The 21,207-nt window shown below is 38.1% G+C and overlaps 1 protein-coding gene across 1 annotated transcript in view; it reads right to left on the bottom strand.

Moving 5' to 3' along the window:
* The window catches only part of RGS13 (regulator of G protein signaling 13), a 35,475-nt gene extending 14,620 nt beyond the window's left edge, over positions 1–20,855 (bottom strand). Inside the window, exons 1-3 of the mRNA XM_007539747.2 lie at positions 20,696–20,855; positions 11,226–11,295; positions 6,883–6,944 (exon numbers count right to left, since the gene is read on the bottom strand). Of these exons, the coding sequence (XP_007539809.1) occupies positions 6,883–6,944; positions 11,226–11,290 (127 nt within the window). The 5' untranslated portion in view covers positions 11,291–11,295; positions 20,696–20,855. The remainder of the gene's footprint in view (positions 1–6,882; positions 6,945–11,225; positions 11,296–20,695) is intronic.
* Between the last annotated feature and the right edge of the window lie 352 nt (positions 20,856–21,207).

The raw sequence follows: 21,207 nt of genomic DNA, 5'->3' as shown, positions 1-21,207 counted from the left end.
TGAAGACCTGCTTGTGAAGTGATCCCCTCACCCCCCGCAGGTGGGAAGCTGGTGGCTTGAACCAGGATCCCCACGCTGGTCCTTGTGCTTCATGCCACGTGCACATAACCCGCTGCGCTATCATCTGGCCCCCAAGAACCTGGTTTTTATGCATAACAAAACAGGTGTCCTTCCAAGAAAACTATCTTACTATTAGTTTGTCTAGATTACTTTCACTTACCTGCAAACCTTTTTGAAAATTAGGACTTCAGATACAGCAGATAAAAAATTTACAAATGTTTGTCAAGTAGGCTTTTGGATCTCTGGCAAGCTTCTCCATCTTAAAGTGACTTTATATTTCAAAGAGTAAAGAAGCAGGCTCAAATTAGTCAGCAACCAGGAAGGACCCAAACCCAGAGTTGTGCCTGGTATGTGATTCCTTTTGGTTGTCTGTGAGACAAAAATGTGCAAACTGAAATGTACCAACACAAAATGTCTGTAAAAGGCCAGACTTTATAGTCTTGGCTTTTTCTTGCCCTACAGTGAAGAAGTGCATAAAAAACAAGAGAAAGAAACCTTAGTGCAGAAAGCCAAAGTGTAGCAAAGCTGGTCATCTGAGGATGAGGAAAGTAACCATGGCAACTGCAGTGGGCAGCAAAGAGTGAGAGAGGAACCTGCATAGGAAGCTGCCACTCCACAGTGAGAAATGGCTTGGGACCAAGGTGTGTGTGCAAAGGAAAAAGCAGCATCACTCATAAGTTATAACCATATTTTGTGCCTTGATGAGGAATGAAATCCATAATACAAGGCCTAAGTGATCCATCAGCACAGGGAGGGCTTCCCTGCTCTGAAGCAGCTTACACCCAGTGCTTTGGGGCTGGGTGTCAGAGTTTGTGATGATTTAGAAAGGAAGGAAAGAATGAAGTAGATTCAAAGTTGATTTTGATGATCATTTAAAGATGGATGAAAACTCTGTGTGGTTCAGCATATGTGTCCATCCGGAGTAACTTGTGGATGTGTCCTACTCTGTAGAGAAAAAACGAGTGTGCAGTTGCTGCTCACTTGACATTCTCACTGCAGACCTTATTATTAAAAAATATTTATTAATCAGGGCTAGAAAGAGAGAAACCGAAGAGCACTCTAGTACTTGGTGCTGGGGATCAAGTTCAGAAGGTTGGGTTTGTAAGCCTTATACTCTTCTTCAACAGCTGTGCCGCCTCCCTGGCCTGCTGATTCTGAATAAGCACTCAGTATTTCAGTCATCCTGTCTCTCTCACCTAATGTGATGGCTCTCTTATTCTCCATAAACTATTTAATAATGTCTTCTGGCTTTTTTTTATAGTATCATCACATCTTTCCTACTGTCCAGTGGTGATCTTGCCTAGATCTTTGTTTACGATAGATTCCATCAAGTTGTGATTACTTCATTTTTGCCTCCATAAATTCAACCAACATGCCTCCATTTCTACTTGTAATTATTAGGTTTTCTTATGAGAAGGTGCTGATTAACCAATGCATTTTTGACTCTCTCATATTTTTTTCTTTTTCTGTTGCTTTGAATGTCTCTCTTGTTAAAATCATCCTCATTTTCTTCTTAGGATGTTAATTTCATCTTCTCTAGTAGTCACCATCATTTGCAAGTATGTGTAACACTTTTATTCAGTCAATAACTATTGATGCTATACTCTGAATGTTGGCTGCATAACCCTTTCAAATATCTACTCTTATGTGATGATCTTCCCAGGTCGGTGATTCCTCGCTCTATTTGCTTTGCTTGTTCCTACTCTACCACTCCTGAGACTGCTCTTGTCAATGTACCATTGACTTTCATATTGCCATGTTCAGTGGTCTCCCTCCCTCCCTCCCTCCCTCCCTCCCTCCCTCCCTCCCTCCCTCCTTCCTTCCTTCCTTCCTTCCTTCCTTCCTTCCTTCCTTCCTTCCTTCCTTCCTTCCTTTTTTTCCTTTTTTTATACCAGAGCACTGCTGCTTAGCTCTGGCTTATGGTGGTGTGGGAATTGAACCTAGGACTCTGCAGCCTCTGACTTGAGAGTCTCTTTGCATAACCATTATATCTGCCCTGCTCTATGGTAGTTATTTTTTTTACTCCTCTTGCTGGACCTGTCAACACTGTTTGACACTATTCACAGCTCCCTTCCCGAAACACTCTCTTCTTTGCCTTCCATGGTGAAATAATGTTCTGGTCATCTTTCACTTACCCGAGGCTCTTTTTCCTTCTCTCTGCTGGACTTCTTTTCTTCTCTAGGTTTGAAAAGACTAGAGTGCACCTTAACTCCATAACTGATTTCTGCTGTCCTCCTTTGCACTCTCCTTCCCCATCTTACAGCCCAGTGACTTTGGTTGGCAACTATTTGTTAATTACTCCTGGTTCTGTCTTTCTCACTGAGTTCCAGTTTTACCTAGTTTACTACTTGAGCTTTGAGACTGATTCCACTTATTTTTCTTTTAGGAGAACCAGTGGGACCTTTTAGCATTAAATATTGCTTCTCTTCAGTTTAAAGTTGTGGGGGTGGCTTCTAAGACCCTGTACTTTTCTCATATTGAACATTTTTTTATTACACCACCCTTTCTTCTAGCTCAGGTTTTTAATAAAATGGTTTCCCCCTCCTTGGACCATGCTGTACTCATGAGCCAGTGTGGCTGACTACTTTTGTCACTGTCTCTTGATTCACACTTAACTACTTCTAACATTTCTCCTCCATTAATTCAATTGGATTGCCTTTTGCTATCTGTCATCTTTTACTTTCTTCCAAGTACTTCCCACTTGTTGGAATCAGTTTATTCATTAAGCTGTTTGCCTACTTGTCTATGACCCCCTTCTAGAGGGAGAAAAGAGCTGAGCACAGTGCTCTTTGACCCCTGTCCACTGCTGGAAATGCCTGATCCATCCAGGGAAGGACCCAAAGACTCATTCAAGGCCATGAGATGGAATTTTACTTACTGATATAAATAATTCATTAGCTATTTTAGTGTAATTTACTATTTTAAATATATAGTTAATGAGCCTCCTAGGTAGGTATATATAGCAAATATATAACTACATATTTACTACAACTACAAAATGTTATATAAATTATTTATTTATTCATAAATATGATTCACTTCACTCACATATCAGTAGGCAACCTCTGCTGTTCATCTTCATCTTTTGACATTTGGCAAAGTAATAACTGTATAGACTGACTGCATTTTTTCCCTAGAATTATTTTCTGACATTTCAATCAAAATATAAATAAGATTAACCAAAATTTTATCTGATTCTTTTTCAGTATTTTACTTTTCCAGTTTGAAGAGCCCTTGCTTTTAGGTAGCTGTTGCGCTCTTTGTCATTTCAAATGTGTATTTTTATACCTTTTCTAGTTCTTCTAGGTCTATTCATCAGAAATAGATTCCTACTGGGATTAGCCATCAGAAATGGCCAGCAGAGCTTCTTTTTGCTTTTCATCTCAGTGGTACTTAACACTTTGATGATATTTTGGGGTATAGTGATTTATTTTTGGATCAACCTCACTCAAGGCAAAATCTTTCATAATTCTTAGATTTTTTTTTTATGGAAAGATGACTAATAGCTCAGACGGAATTTCCCTGACCCATTTATAGACTTACTACTACTTTTAGGTCAGTTTGAATGTACTTCAATTCTCTTCTAAAAACTGAAATGTTGGCAAAGTTAGAACACATGCAGAGCTGGACATTTTTGTCAGATCTCTCTGCTTAATTCATTATGGACTTAAAAAATTAGACTGATTTCTAAGAAGTCCTATGCACTTAACATTTCTTCACTGAAAACTGTACTCACTTATCTTTACTGTATTTGGTGATGAAATACTTTCCCATCATTAAAATATTGTCATTCATACCTCCTTACCATTTCACAACAATCTGATTGTGCTCTACCACTGAGCTGCATCACCAACTCCTAATCTTGATTTCTGAGTAATGTTTTAATTTGAACATGGTAGTATTCTCTTTTTAATTTTTTTTCACTTTTGTTGCCCTTGTTGTTTTTCATTGTTGTTGTAGTTAGTATTGTTATTGATGTCATCATTGTTAGATAGGACAGAGAGAAATGGAGAGAGGGGGGAAAACAGAGAGGGGGAGAGAAAGATAGACACCTGCAGACCTGCTTCACTGCCTGTGAAGCGATTCTCCTGCAGGTGGGGAGCCTGGGGCTCGAACCAGGATCCTTACTCCAGTCCTTGCACTTTGCACCACGTGCGCTTAACCCACTATGCCACCGCCCGACTCCCCAAACATGGTAGTATTCTTAAATTATTGGTTTTTAAAAACTCCTCTTCGCCCACTAGAGGTTGAAATAAATGTACGGTGTTGCCAGTGACTTACTGGCACCCCAGTGAATGTCTCCTGAGCCACTTCAGCTCATCTACTGGGACTAGTCTAATACATTTCCTTCCTTCATGAGCCCTTGAATTGCATGTTCTTAGGAGAAGTCTTTCATCTGGGTAAGGAGGGATATGAGTATCTTAGCAAGTGGTTGCTTCTTACTAATGACTGTGACTAATGCAAGCACACTTTTCCTCTGGCATATTTAATGTCTCTGCCCTTAGTTTTATTATCTTCCTGACTGCTCATAGAGTGATTTATTTTATCACCTTTTTATCATGAGGTTGTTGAATTTTTACATGAATAATTCCATTTCTGGCAAGATTCTTACCCTGCTTATGCTGGTTTTTATAAAGAGTAGTGCCTTCTTTTCCTGCCCTTGCTGCCTCTAAAAACTTTTTTTTCTCCTCATGAGAGTAGTTCTCTAAATTGCTGGTCCTAGTTTGACACCCACCTGAGATATTGCCAAGTAATTAATTTATTCACGTTGTTTATGAGGCTTTCAGAACTGACACAGAACCTCTTACATAATTTGGTGTGTTTTGGTGTTTCATTTTTCTTTACAAACAACTATCTTGCATTTATTCACTGACCATTTATTGCATTCCCATTAGATACAAACCATGTCTTTAGTTTCTGGGAGAATGGAAGGTGAATAAGAAATTTTCTGTGTTTTGGGAGAATTTACAGTTTAGTGAGAGAACAGATGGGGGAAAAGCAATCAACTGCACATGCTAGCTATAATTTGAAGCAAAACCATTTATAATACAGATACAAAGAAGAAAGGAGCACATATTTCTGAGAGGTTTTATGGAAAAGGTGGAAGTTGAATTTTTATTTCAATTATGGTCTTAGTAGAGAGAGCACTTTGCGCAGAAGCCTGTAACAGGACGATTGGAGCTGTAAGAAATAGAGCAGCAAACATACAGGACAAAGGACATGTTGAAAGAAGGGCAGAGTTGGGCTGAAAGTGCAGTGGGTTAGGGAGTAGAGAACCCTGAATTCCAAGTTCCAGGTTTTGCACATTTTGATAAATGGGGAAATTTATTTTTAGAGACATGCACTTTACTACCAATAAAAACTAACTGTGTGTCTAATTTTGCTAAGAATTTGCTAGGTATACTATAATTAGCCTGCACACTAACACTGAAAGGCAGGTGATGTTATTCCGATGTAAAAAATGTAGACTATACAATGTCAGTAGGCAGATTCCCTTGGCAATATTGCAATACATGAATTACAGTGGTTTGGGAATGAGATCCAAGTTACTACCAGAAAATCCATCACTACGTCCCACTGATCATGTTCTTTTCTTTCTCCTTTCTACTCCAGTGTCCTATAATCCACCCCAAAATATTTTTAAAACATGCACAATCACACTGGCAAACAAGATGTGAAGAATACTTGAAAAGTGAAAGGCAGAGGAGATGATGTTTTCAAATGACCACTGAAAAGTTCTGTGGTGTAGGTTTAGCACCAGGTGGGCAGGGAGGGACTGTGTAGTCGTTGCCAGAAGCTCTGATTAATGCCTTCACTAGGACTGACCAAGAGGTTCATACATCTGACCCTTTCCCTCCATACAGCTGTCTGCTTACCAACAGCAGACTCTGAATCAAATTCCTGATTCTCCTTGGGCCAGGGAGCACACGTCGTGTCCCAGAAACATGGCAGCTGCCAGAAAAGAACAGGAAGCACTCTATCCAGAGGATCCCCAGAGTATCCCACTAATGGAAATATCAACCAGCATGATTTCGGTCCACACTCAGGTGTAAACAGATTCAATATCCACAGAGAAGCGGACAGAAAATTAAATTTAAAAAAAAGAGCAGATTCTTAGTGGCAAATTTTTAAAAACACACTGGAGAGAACAAATTCAATTTGAAAAGTACCAAACTCACTCATATACTAGATCCCCACTCCATTTTTCCTCTCTACCTGCCTTCTGGTATTTGTTGTTGTTTACAGCCTCCCAGAGTCCTATCGCTCATAAGAAGGCACACACATACACCTTCAGAGTTGTGCCATTGACTCTATGACTTTCTTCCGCTCATATCCACTGCTGTTACCTTTCACTTATACCACCTGAATCTTAGCAGTTAAATACAACTACATAGAAACTTAAATAAAGTTTTCTTTAAATCTGGTACAACTAGAGTTAGACTCTAGTTGAGGGAAAGTTTTAGAATAGCAAGAGTCAAACTTATTATTACTTTTTAAGACATTAAGAAGAGTATCTTATAAGAAATAAAAAGACAAAAATTCCATAATACGAGAAGGTTTTGGTAAGGCAGTATGTATGTATATCAATATTGTTACTACTTCACCATATGTACCCAGAAAAGTTATACATGTAGTTGTGAAAACAGATTTTCACAGTGACTAACCTTGCTTAATCAACACCAAAATAACTAATGATGTCTAGCAATGTAAACTATTTTCAGTTTGCTTTTTTTTTTTTTAATGTGACAGTTGCTGAGTAGCACACATTTGTGATCTAGTGGTTATTTTCAGGGAAGAAATAGATGCACACATAATACTCACATTTTGTAGCCATCAGCTTTTCAAAAGACTGGGCCCACTGTAACACTTCCTCCAAAGTAAGGCTTTGAAAAGAAACAAACAGGACTCATTGACCTAAAATACTCTCAAGGTCTTTCTGAACTAAAATAGAGGTGGACTGTCTTGAAAATAGTGTCAGACAATAATTCAACTCTATTTGTGTGTGACTTTGGATGGAAGTTTGTCTTCCTGTGATCTTTTACATTTCATCTTTACTTTCTAAATTATTAGAATTATTTAAATATAATAAAACTCAAAATAGAATTAGATTCATGCTGAAAATATAATTATAGTCTTATTATTTCCTCCCTCTAAAATTACTACTGCTACTATTTTTTGTTAGTCTTTTTGGTGTGGGCATGTTTGTGTGATTTTAAACAAAAATAGTCATACTCTGCTGTATATGCACATAAATTATGTGTGTAACACATGCATATATGATTTTTAAAAGATTTATTTATTATTTGATAGGATAGAGAGGGGAAGGAGAGGTAGACAGGGAGAAAAAGAGAGTCACCTGCAGCACTGCTTCACCACTCTTGACACTTCAACCCTGCAGATGGCGACCAGGAGCTTGAGCCCAGATGCTTGCACATTGTAACACGTGCACTTAACCAGATGGACCACTGCCTGGCCCCCACATAGCAGATTTTTATATGCCTTTGCTATTGTCTTAATGTTAGTGTTATCAGTATAAACTAGAGACTGTAGACTACAATTTACATAACTATTCTAAGTGAGACTCTCCGTTATTTCACATTTTTTACCATTAAAACCAAATGTAGTGGGGGAGCTGGGTGGTGGTGCAGTGGGTTAAGCACATATGGTACGAAGTGCAAGGGCCAGTGTAAGAATCCTAGTTCGAGCCTCTGGCTCCCCACCTGCAGGGGGTTCGTTTCCTAGGTAGTGAAGCAGGTCAGCAGGTGTCTGTCTTTCTCTCCCTCTCTCTGTCGTCCCTTCCTCTCTCCATTTCTCTCTGCCCTATCCAACAACAATGACAGCAGTAACAACAACAACAATAATAACAACAACAACTATTATAAACAACGAGGGCAACAAAAGGGAAAAACAAATAAAAAATAAAGTTTCTTTAAAAATAAAAAAAAATGTAGTACAACTGGGATTAAAGTTAGTTGTGCCCACATAGTTGGGGGATTCCTCAGGAGATTACCAGAAGCAGACTCAAAGTAAACCAAAAGAGGGACACTTGAGAAGTTTTTGGTACAAATTTGCCAAATTGTTTTTAAACGTATTAGCCATTGTGTGCTTCATCCAATAGCAGTGTGTTTGCCAGTTTGCCTATTTGAATCTTTGAGTCTGTCTATAAAACCTGTTTGTTTGCATTCATACATGTTAGTAATGTTAGCAACCCCAGTATCTGTCAGACATAGTTTCTCAGTCTGTTTAGGTTATCATTTTATTCATATGCTTGGGGAGTTTAATTTCTGTTGATGTAAATAAAATGACAAATTGCCTTTTACCTAAATTACATAAGAAATACGTTTACCTTTTGGAATTTTTTTGGTGAAATATTTAGGTTTTGAGACCTCATGTCTATTCATTTTGGGAGCTTTAAGAAGTGAATTGGGGGGCCAGGTGGTGGTGCACCTGGTTGAGTGCACAGGTTACAGTGTGCAAGGACCCGAGTTCGAGCCCCTAGGCCCCACCTGCAGGGGGAAAGCTTCATAAGTGGTGAAGCAGTGCTGCAGGTGTCTCTCTGTCTCTCCATCTCTGTCTCTCTCTTCCTCTCAATTTATGGCTGTCTCTATCAAATAAAGAAAGAATAAAAAAATAAATAAAAGACAAAATAACACCAAATTAAAAAAAAGAAGTGAATTGTAAAGTTACTGTGTGGTCTTACAGATAAATTATTTGATGTCCATCCCGTTAAAATACTCTATATGTTCATCTACACTAAGTTTATAATAATTTCTTAATTTTCATGTTTTTATAACTATATGTATAAAAGTTAGCTACTGATAACACAAAATACCTCTGCCCACTGGAAACCTCTGTTATGGTGGTCCAATAATTAGTGTAATAGCAGCAATGGCCATGGGTATTAGCAGGTACTTAATACAATGAAGTAAGACTAAAGATGCGAGAAAATAATCTAGACCATGGAAAATATTGGAAGCCCTAAGAATATCAAATAGCTTCTGTTTTCTACAAATTCAGATGGCTTTTTCCAGATGGCTTGTTTGGATGAGGACTGAAGCTTAGTCGTGTACTGCTGTTAAGATAGCTTTCAGACACCATTTCCATGAAATGGTTCGAGTCTCTTATTAGAACTTTGATAACAGTAATCTAAAATAACTTTTTTTAGTCCAGTGAAATGGAAAGTGGTCAGAAAGGTGTAGTGTATGCTTTTTTCCTACTCATTTCCATGATCTGTAGAGAAACAAATCTATAATATGGGTGAAGATACCACTGCTGTCTGGATCAGTATGGCAAAGAGAATTCCTTTGCCTCTAAGATTCATGAGATTTCTGAAGCTAGACCATGATTGGAGTCATTACAAGTGAGGGAAGGATTATGAAATAAAATTTGCTTCTGGCTTACGTAAGTGCTGCTTGCTGTAGCTTTCAAGTATTTCAGAAGTTTCATGCTGCTCCTTCACTATTCGGGGATCTTTATCAGAACCTCTCTAAATACATTTGTCCTTCACCTGCTGGATTTCCCAGGAAACCTTCAGTTTTGTGCCTCCTTTTTTAAATTCTGAGTATGCAGGCAGTGGATAGCAGACAGCTAAGGACACTTCCTAAAATGCCATGTGACTGTGGAAGGAGGAATGAAATGTTTGGAACCTCATAACCTTGGATTCTAGTTCTGTCACTGTAATTTATAACCTTAGTCTTTTTTTTTTTATCTCTAGGTCTCATTTTAATGTCTATAAAAAAGGATAATAATGACTAGCTCACAAAGTAAACAAAATTAAATTAGACTGTGAATATAAATGCTTTATAAAGTGAGTAATCTCTAGCAGTTTGGAGTGAATGACTGTGAATCCTCTTTTCTTGACTTCCTCCTTCCCTGGTGACTAGTCTATCACATAGGAAGAAGGAAATGTCAGTCCTGGTAGTGACAGTCTCTGATAGTATCAGTAGAAGAGAGGGAAGTTGTTTCTGAATTAATCTGTTTCCTTTCCTTCTAGAGCCCAACGACCTCATCTAGTCATGCAAAATGGTGCACTTTGGGTGTTTACCGTCCTATCCATTCATCAAGTAGACTTTCTTCCTCTCTCTCTCTCTCTCTCTCATTTAATTATTTATTAGATAGAGACAGAGAGGGAAAGAAGAGAGAGGGAAGAGGAAGTGAAGGAGGAGGAGGAGGGGAAAAAGAGAGAGAGAGAGAGAGAGAATATGAGAATATGAGAATATGAGAATATGACCACATTGCTCACGACTCACGAAGCTTCCTCCGCCTTGGATGGGGATCAGGGGTTTGAAACCTTGTGCATTGTAACATGTTCACTCAACCAGGTGCACCACCCCTGGGCCCTAGAAAGAAATATATCTGCAGCATTGCTTCGGCGCTAGTGAAACTTCCCCCTGCAGGTGGGGACCAGAGTCTTGAGCTCAGGTCCTTTGGGCATGGTAACATGTCACTGCCAGTCTGGCTCTTTTCTTAAACACAGTAAGTTGTAGGCACCTTTGGGACATGGCAGTATTTCAGAAGAGGATATCTATCAGGAACTCTGACAATAGTAGGGAGATGAAGCCAGAGCTGAGGACTCCACACAAACTAGCACAGGTAGCCTGTTCAACCAAACAGGACTCTTGCTCCCTGAGAATAATTTGAAGCGAGCAAGTGCAACCAAATAGTCTGGTAAGCTTCATATTTTCTATGTTAATACCGTCATTGTTCCCATCCCAATTACATCCTTCTAGCTATGACAAAATGGAAAGAAGATAGGAAAGTTGACAAGTATTTGGTTATCCCTCCAATCTCACCTCCTCCAACAAAGGGTGAAGAAGTTTTATGTTTTGTAGATGGAGGATTTGAACCGTGAGAGTAGTTCAGAAAAAAGGAAAATATCTCATTTTAATATAAAAAGTCTAAAACTTTTCAAAATCTAAGACTATAACAGACTCTAAAAACATTTAACTTGCTGAATTCTCATGTGTAAACCATGAATACTGAAAGCAGAACTCACGTGTAATACAGGATTGCTCTTCTTCTGGTAGGATTACTCATGCATGAATGTAAGTGCAAATTTCACTTTCTGAACAAAATACACTAAGGTAGCAGTTGAATAAACATCGAGGTATTTACCATGTGATCAGTAGGCTTCATAACGGGCATAGAATTTAAATACTACTTACTTTGAAGGGGGTCGCTTCAATTTATTTCGGCATACTTTACATAGCCAGCAATTCTGCCTGCTCATTTTTTCTAAAAAAAAAAAAATACAATATGTGCTTAGAATAATTTAGTCAGTGAAGATGAGTACAAATTAAAGTCAATTTTTAGAGCACATTCCAAGTTATAAATCGTGAGGAAAATAAGGATGACTCCTTGGTGTTAATGGGATGCAAGCACTGGTGGGAGTAAGAAGGAGAGAAAAGGCTGGAATGAGTCATCTCATAAATATCTGATAGGAATGTAGGTGCTTAGGATTATGACTTTAGAACCCGATGGCCTAAGCACCGAGTAATCAAATAATGTTGTTGAAAGAAATACAGCTTTGTGCAAAAAGATCTTTCCATGTAAGTTCTTCTGACAGTGAATTCTCCAACTTCCACACTTTCCTTTTTGGGTAATTCTTATTTTTGGAAAGGTCCCTCAATATATATTATTTATAAAAAGGAAACATTGACAAAACCATAGGATAAGAGGGGTACAACTCCACACAATTCCCACCACCAGATCTCCATATCCCATCCCCTCCTCTGATAGCTTTCCTCTTATCCCTCTGGGAGTATGGACCCAAGGTCAATATATTTAATGGAAACGTGTCTCTTTGTACTCAGCTGAATAAAGTAATATCAGTAGCAAAATAAAAATTAAGTTTTTAAAGAGTAAAACCTGAGAGAGGGTGGAGCTCGAGTGCTTTTTCCTACTCCTGGCAGAGGCAGCATGACTTTGATTGTGAACCTCAGTCAGGCTTTTCTCAGGCAGTGTCCACATAGCAGGATGTGTCAAGGGAGGCTTTCAGTTCAGGATTTTGAGAAGACAACTCACAAGTTTTTTTTTTTTTTTTCAGCATTGTAAGCACTCTTTACAATGAGTGCTGGAAATAGATTGCTGAACAAGTCTATGCATTTATATATAATAAATTACTGAGGCTAAAAAGGTGAGTTTAAAAAAAGATCTTTATTAATATTTATTGGGAAGAGACATCCAGATTTTGAGAGGAAGGGGAGATAGAGAGGGAGAGAGACAGAGAGACACCTGCAGCACTGCTTTGCTACTCGCAAAACTTTCCCCCTGCAGGGACTTGAACCTGGGTCCTTGTGCACTGTAACATGTGCACTCTACCAAGTGTGCCATCACCTGGCCCCAAAGGTGAGGGTTTTTTTTACATCATTTTTTTTTCTTTTTCAAACCACTTGTTATGTATCAAATCCTGTGTGCCACTGATCTCCACAAACTCTGTCTTTCCTCTTCCCATCCTCACTAACAAGCAGTAAAAATTCATCAGGGGCCTGGGAGATTGCCAGTGTTAAGAGCACAGGATTTATATGCTTGGGGCCCCAAAGACTCCTATTCAGTCCCTGACACCACTATATGCCAGAGATGAGTAGTACTCTGATCTCTCTCTCTCTTAAAAAAATAAATCTTTAAGAAAATTATAAATTAAGAGGTAAATAAATAAAACTAACTGTTGGAGATTTTGTTATAGGAAGTTGAGGGTCCTGTAAGTTCACACAGGGGGAGAACCTAATCTGACTTGAGCATCCAGCCAAGTCATAGCAGAGCTGAAACCCACAGGATGTGCAGGGATGTGCAGAGTGAAGGGGAAGGGCGGCGTGGACAGAGGTCAGTCAGCAGGCAATGAATGGGCCATGTCCTAGTGAGGAAATCAGAGAAAAGTAGTCACCACATGAATCTAGGGTACAGCAGGGAGAACGCTCAGAGAAAAGGTCAGAGAGCTAAAATTGAACTAGTAATCATGTGCAAAAACATCCATTGTAGGAAGACAGCAACTGGAGATGCAGTTGAAGGAGAAGCAGATGCTGAGTACGTTAGATCTCACATAGCATCAAATTCTTAACTAGGAGGTGGCACATCACTGAGAGTTCTAAAATGCAGAATAGGTTTTTTTAATATTTGAAATGGTTTTTTTTGTTTTTTAATGTTCATTACAGTCCTATTTTTTAAACTGTATTAGTGATTTAATATTGCTTTACAAAATTATGAGATAACAGGGGTATAATTCCACACCATTTTCTACCACCAGAGTTCTGTGTCCCCATTCCCTCCACTGGAAACTGCAGTAGTTCTCCCTAAGTCATGGGTATGGGTTGACTACTATTTCTATAAAAATCTATGTATAGTTATATATTTGCCCATCTTTTCTATGGTCCTGCTTTCTCTTTCTTTCTAAGTCACACCTATTACTTTTTGAATATCATTCCTCTTTTTCTCTTCTTGGTGACTGAAAGGCAGTAAGATTTAAAGGAGGACAAACTGGCTAATAAACAGGAGCCAAAAGGTAGGAATAGAGCAGATGATAATAGGGCCCATGACTTTAGTAATTTTTGCTGGAGTTTGATAGCTAACATGCAGGTGAAGTAAAATATTGTATGGGAAGATGGTGTCAAAGTAAAAATAGGGCTAGAAACCTGGAGTAAGGCATAAAATAGCACCCAAACGTGAAGAAAATATATACATACATTTGACTGTTTATCACTGCAATCTTATCCAGGGCCCATATATTGAAATGAGTTTTTTGATTGGGTATATCATGGTATAGCAAAGGTAAAGTTAGAAATATTGGTTCAGAGGTGAGCAGACCAGGGATACTACAGACTTAAGATTAGTAAAGTAATTGTGGAAATAGAGAGAAGGGAATCTACTTTAGATATTTTGCAAAATGGGCCATCAGAAGTTCCTTATGTATTAAATATAGAAGGAAAGAATAATAGTGGAAGTCAGTTTGGACTAGTTTTAATAAAATGCACAAGAAGAGAGGACAAAATTCAAGTTCATATAGTCAACATGGATGACTGAAAAAAATAATTTAAGAGACTTAAAAAGAGGAACCAAGGGGAGGAAAATCAAAATGATATGATAGCACAGAAACCGACAGAAGAGCAGGCAGGCACACAGCCCCAGTGAAACCCTAGCAGAAAAACACAACAAAACAGCTGGGGATAGATTAAAAGTCAAGGATTGAAAACTGTCTGTCTTATTTGTAAAGAGGAAGAGCATTAGTAACTTGGTGAGTATGTCTAGAGGGTAGAAACACAGAGGGAAGAAAATAACTGAAAAAAGAAGCCTGGACAAATGGGGCCAGCTAGTGCACCCAGTACAGAGAACATATTACCATGTGCGAAGACCTGTGTTCAAGAATTCAGTCCTGCATGGGGAAAACTTCACAAGTGGTGGAGCAGTGCTCCACGTGTCTCTCTTTCTCTCTCCCTCTCTCCCCGTCCATTTTCTCTTTGACAAAAGATGGGGGGGGGCACTGGGAATGGTGGAGTTGTCATGTAGGTACCAAGATTTAGCAATAACCCTTATGACAACATAAGAAAGAAACCAAAAGTAAATAGAACAGACAACAACAAAAGAAATTCAGACAAGTTTCAGGTAACAGGGACACTATTTTCACTTTCTCCTTCCTCCTTTCCTTTCCTTTCCCTCATTTCCTCTCCCCTTCCTTTGTCTTTCTTTTTAAAATAATATTTATTTATTTATTTAATCTTAAATTATAATAGAGATAGAAAGAAGTAGAGCAAGAGAGGAAGAGAGTTACCTACGAGCTGTTCCACTGCTAACTTACAGATGGGGACCAGGGTCTTGAGTGGAAATCCTAGAGCACTCAATTGAGAATAAAGCAGTCGCATTAATCGGCTGCCCGTAACTGATCTTGTGTATAATGGACTCCTGAACTGCATGGGTGCATTTCAGATTTTAAGAATTTTTCTCTGTGATTACCTCTAGGTACAGATTACTAAATGGTTCTCTGCTTATCTCGTGTCTTTCACTTTAATCCCGTTTTATTGTCTCTTTCACTTGAACTGTATGAATGTTGCCTGCAATGTTGATTTTTATATCTGAAATTGTGTCTACTGCCATGATATCATACTTTATTTTATTAATTTAGTGGAATTGTTTGGCAAAAGCACAATAGTCTTAGTGTACAACATTCACTGAGATCAGAAACAGTGAAAGGCAATTTATAGATGCGCTAAGGTTTAGGGAGTTTCCAACTCCCCTGAGAGGTTACAAAGTAGATATTAAAATGCTTATGAACACTGGAGCTACACAGAGTTGTATTAGAGTTCAGGCTTTTCATAGTTATGTGATCTTGGGCATCTTAATTAGACTTTCAATTTCCTTTTCTCTAAAACGGAACTGTAAAGATTAGACAAATGCATGTATGCAGTAACTCTCTCTTCCGGTAAATCTGATCTTCTTTCTTGCACTTGGTCACTCAGGAAATCTTTTGTAAGCTCGATTTTATATGCAGGAAACACGGACTCTGTCAGCCTACATTCCTTCCTCTTTAAATTTCGGCTCATACTGAGTGGATTTTCCTTCTTTCAAATTTTTTTCATCATCTTTATTTATTGGATAGAGACAGCCAGAAATCAAGAGGGAAGTGGGAGATAGAGAGGGAGAGAGACAGAGAGACACCTGCAGCAATGCTTCAACAATTGTGAAGCTTTCCCCCTGCAGGTGTGGACCTAGGGCTCGAACCCAGGTCCTTGAGCATTGTAACTTGTGCTCAAGCTGGTGCGCCAACACTTGGCCCCTAAAGTGGGTTTTCTTCTTCTTTTTTTTTTAATATGAGAAAGATTAAAAAAAAATTTTAAACGTATTTTTATTTATTTATTCCCTTTTGTTGCCCTTGTTTTATTGTTGTTGTTATTGATGTCATCATTGTTGGATAGGACAGAGAGAAATGGAGAGAGGAGGGGAAGACAGAGAGGGGGAGAGAAAGATAGACACCTGCTGACCTGCTTCACTGCTTGTGAAGTGACTCCCTTGCAGGTGGAAAGCTGGGGGCTCGAACCGAGATCCTTATGCTGGTCCTTGCACTTTACGAAAGTGGGTTTTCCTAGTCAACCTTATTCATTCTTCTGCATGCCAGCCTGCTCTCCAGAAGTCCTCTTGCCTTTAATGGTGATCCATTCTTCTGCTTTTTTATTATTTATTTTTTATTCCTATTGCTCATATTTAGAAACTGGGAGGGCTGGAGAGACAGCATGATGGTTATGCAGAAAGGTTTTCATGCCTGAGGTTCTGAGGTCCCAGGGTCATTCCTCAGCACCACCATAAGCCAGAGCTGTGCAGTGCTCTGGTATCTCTCTCTCTTTCTATCTCTCTCATTAAAATATATAAAAAGTATATTTAAAAAAATCTGAGATTTTGTTTTTACAATTAACTGGTTTTGCTAAAGGGTTTAAAAGACATACTTAGGTCAGTGTGTTCTATTGAAGGAATGGAGCTACCAGAAAGAATATGTCCAGTCAAAGCTGGGGCATGATTGAATGGTAGAAGGGAAATGGGCAAGCGGAGAACTTAGCCACGGCATCTCCTTAATGTACAATTATGAAAACTGTCCATTCCACAGAGATGTCTGATAAGGAGAGGAGACTGATGTCACCCACACTCCCTTGCTATGCTAAGGGTCCACAGATGGGGCTTCATTCTTGTGATTTAAAAATTCCAGCAATGGCTCTGTACGGAACAGACACAATAAAAGGAATCCTTTGTGATTGATTTCAAGAGGAAGGTTTTCTGGCCCAATTGGCTTAATAGTTAGGTGCCATTGAAAAAGGAATGGATTTGAATACATAAATATATTAGAATATGTAAAACAATAAATGGCATTTATACTTCTGACTTATTTTTTAAAAATGTTTTTATTATATTTATTTATTATTGGATAGAGACAGAGAGAAATTGAGAGGGGAGGGGAAATAGAGAGACAGAGAGACACCATCAGCCCAGCATCACCACTTGTGAAGCTTTCCTCCTGCAGATGGGGACCGGGGGCTTGAACCTGGGTCTTTGCACACTGTAACATGTGCACTTAACCAGCTGTGCCACCACCTGGCTGCCTGACTTACCTCCTTTAAAAAAATGATTATTTGATAGTGCAGAGAGAAATTGAGAGGGAATGTGGAGGTACAGAAGGAGAAAGAAAGAAACTTGTAGCTCTGCTTCACCACTTGTGAAGCTTCCCCCTGCAGTTAGGAACGTGGGGCTCAAACTCAGGCTGTTACACATGGTTACATGAGGACTCCGCTGGATACACCACTGCCTGGCCTGTGCCCAGATGTCATTTGTTCATAAACGATGCATATGCGATCATATAATCTTGAATAAACAGTCTATATATTTTTTAAATTTCTACTCTCTCCATATTCATTAAATGACGAACTACCAGTAGAATATAGTACTATATAAGCATAAAGAATTAGATAATACATCGTGATAGAGCTATGTACAAGATGCGTTATGAGCAGAATAAATTGCAAAACAGGCTTGATTTCATGGCGTCTCTGGTTTTTCTAGTGTCTTAAGGAATGGGACTTGCTAGGTTCATGAAATTTTGTTCCTAGTTACCAGCCAACACTTTTGCCTATCTTCTGAAATGTCTGTGACTGAGTGTCAACTTGCAAATCTCCATCCACTTCCGTCTTTGGATTGCCATCAAACTCAATATTGCTGTGCAGACTCCTTCACTAGGCTATCACAGAACACCCTCCATGTTTTCATAATACATTTCACATTGAAACTAAGTGACAAAGCCTCAAATATTTAACTGCACTTTTGTAACAGAACAAATCTATCACCTGCATTTACTACCTCCTACAAAGAATATTGCTAGAACTCAAGTGATACATACAGCTTAAACATGAAGGAAAGGAGGGACTGAATATGGTGAAAGAAGAAAAAATATTTCAAATTAATTTCAGAAGATAGAAATGGATGAAGGAATGAAAATTAAAACTCATAATTTTTTTTTTTTTTTTGCCTCCAGGGTTATCACTGGGGCTCCGTGCTGGCACTACGAATCCACTGCAACTGGAAGCCATTTATTCCCTTTTGTTGCCCTTGTTATTGTTGTTGTATTGTTATTGCTGTTGGATAGGAGAGAGAGAAATTGAGAGAGGAAGGGAAGACAGAGAAGGGGGGAGAAAGGTAGACACCTGCAGACCTGCTTAACTTTGTGAAGCAACCCCCCTGCAGGTGTGGAGATGGGGGGCTCAAACTGGGATTCTTATGCCATGTGCGCTTAAGCCGCTGCGCTACCACTTCATACTTTTAAGATGAGAAAAGGTAACCTTTGAAATTTTATTTGGCAAAATAAAGAGAATATTACTTACAGGCTGAGGACGAAGAATTTTCAAAATGACTAGTGTTTTAAAAGAAATAACCTGGGGCCAGGTAGTAGCATATCCAATTAAGTGCACTTATAACCATGTGCAAGGATCTGGGCTCAAGCCCCGGCTCCCCATCTGCAGGGGACACTTCACAAGACATGAAGAAGGTCTGCAGGTGTCTATCTTTTTCTCCTCTCTACCTCCCCTTCCCTCTCAATTTCATTCTGTCCTAGCCAGTAAAGTAGAAAAAAGAAAAAAAAAAGGGGGGGGTGGTAGTGGCCACTGCAAATGGTGGATTCATAGAGCTGTCACTGAGTCCCAGCAGTAATCCTGGTGGCAAATAAAAAAAAGAAGAAAAAGAAGGAAATATCTGAAACAATGTATTCAATAATATTTAATGATATATTTGAATCAATAGTTAATAATATCAGATTAAAGTAGCAGAGTGAAACATTTTCCCATTTATAATTGAGAACTTTAAAGACTTGTGATTTTAAAAAGCATTTAAATTATATACTTATATAAGATTAGAATTTAATTAAGATGTATTACTAATAAACTGAAATTTATGTGATTTATAGTTAAGTCCAATTAAGAACATCCTCAGTTAAATTACACCCTACAAATTAGAACACATGGCCATTTACTTTAAAAACTTAGTCTTGAATATTTCATTTAAATTTTATTTGAACAACAAATAAACTTGAACTTCAGTTTTATTTTGGCAAGAAAGGGAATCTCTGTGAATGGAATGGCCTAAACTGATATAATATAGAATTATTATTTTGGATAAATTAACCAGTTCAACTTAATCACTTTATTTCAGGTTGGTAGTGTGATCTATGGGAAATTTTATTGACCTAAAGATAACATAACAACAAAATAAACCCAAAATATTAGTGTGTGCTCCTTAGATAACGAATATTTGGCAAAGGTTTTTGTAAATGGGTGACCTAGCATTTTAAGTAAATATTTTATTCCCTTCATGAGTGTAGAATTATGGTTATCTCAATATTTGGTGTATTAACTCCTTATGTAGGATTTTGTCAGTTTCATAAACTGATAATGAAAAAATCCTCATGATTTGTTTTTAACTTCCATTGCCTTTTTTTTTTTTTTTTTTTTTTTGCTATTTTGTGTCTGTTATACGACACTAGTTATTTGTCTGCCTGTGTTTTTTAGTTGAAATACCCTCCTGGTAAAACTATTGTGTACTTTTACAATTTAAGTATAGTGTATTTAGAAAAATTTCAGGTTTCCATAATGGTTTTTAATTCAGTTTTCTCCTTAGTATATTAAAGAGAGAATATGCTTCATTCATTAATTCTAATTAAGAATGTACTTCTTCAAGAGGTTATAAGCACATGAGTTATGAATGCTAGACCTAGATTCATGTTTCCTCCAGAATTCAAATATAATTTTTTCACAGTGATTTGAAAATAAACTAAATTTACTCTCTTTACATATTTTACTGATAGATCCTTCTGATAGACAACCGGTAAATTATTTCTCTCCATAAACAAGAATTCACATTTAAATTTATTTATTTTATGATGTAGCTTATCATGCAACATTTAGTAAGACCTGGAGCAATTTACGTTTTAGTGAAACTGCTTCAATGTATTAAGTCTCTGCTTTTTTAAAAAAGCAAATACTGGGGGCTGGGTGGTAGCGCAGCGGCAAGTGCACTGGCATGAAGGACTGGCATAAGGATCCTGCTTGGAGCCCCTGGCTCCCTACCTGCAGGGGGGTCACTTCACAGGTGGTGAAGCAGGTCTGCAGGTGTCTATCTTTCTCTCCCCCTCGCTGTCTTCCCCTCTCTTGATTTTTCTCTGTCCTATCCAGCAACAACAGTAGCATTGACAACAATAACAACAGCAACAAAATGGGAAAAATGGGCTCCAGGAGCAGTGGATTCATAGTGCAGGTATCAAGCCCCAGCAATAACCCTGGAGGCAAAAAACAAACCATTCTGTAATATCTGATTTTATATCTTCACCAAACATATGTGCAAATATATACATAGACAACATATGAAATAAAAGCCAATACTCCACTATAAAATTGATATTTCCTTCACTGCCGTGTTGAGAAGCTTTATTAATAGATGGGTGATCAGGTTCTTTTTAAATATAGAAAACCTAGACCACAGGCAAACATACATGTTTATTAGCATGATTATTTTCCTTAGAATAAGCCTGCTAATACTTCTGTCTGCTGAAATATTTACTAATCATTTTCTACCAAATCAACATTATATTTTCAGTGATTGTATAGAATTTCATACTTACAGATATACTCCACTGAGCAGTTCACCATCCTAAATATTATTTCCTCTTTGTATGATCCTTTTGAAATTAGGCTCTGAAATTCCATTAGACTTCCAGCATTTTACTTTTCCTGGCATGAAAGAAATCTACTATCTCTGTAATCACCTTCTAGGGGGTTCTGTTTCTGTATGACTGTTCTGGTTTTTTTGCACATGTATCTATGCAAAGAGAGGTTTTGTTGAATATGGAAAGCAGTTTGGTATGACTCCAGTGCATTACTGATAAAGAGGTTTAATCAGACATTATCAGCTCATCTGGAATGATCAGATGACCGGAAGTTGTAGCTCGATGAAACCTTTAATATAAAATTCAAACTGTTTTTCTGTAATAATACATTCCTCTAGTCTTAGAAATCGCATAGTTGAAAGTAAAATTCTACTTTAAGTGGATAAGATAAAGAGCAGTCATTCGACTACTTCTGCAAGCACCTTTTCTCAAAATACTGAGATTACTAAATTTAGTCTGTTTCCAGT

The sequence above is a fragment of the Erinaceus europaeus genome, chromosome 19, assembly GCF_950295315.1.
Source record: "Erinaceus europaeus chromosome 19, mEriEur2.1, whole genome shotgun sequence".
In the NCBI taxonomy this organism is placed as follows: Eukaryota; Metazoa; Chordata; class Mammalia; order Eulipotyphla; family Erinaceidae; genus Erinaceus; species Erinaceus europaeus.
This window is presented reverse-complemented; position numbering and strand designations above follow the sequence as displayed.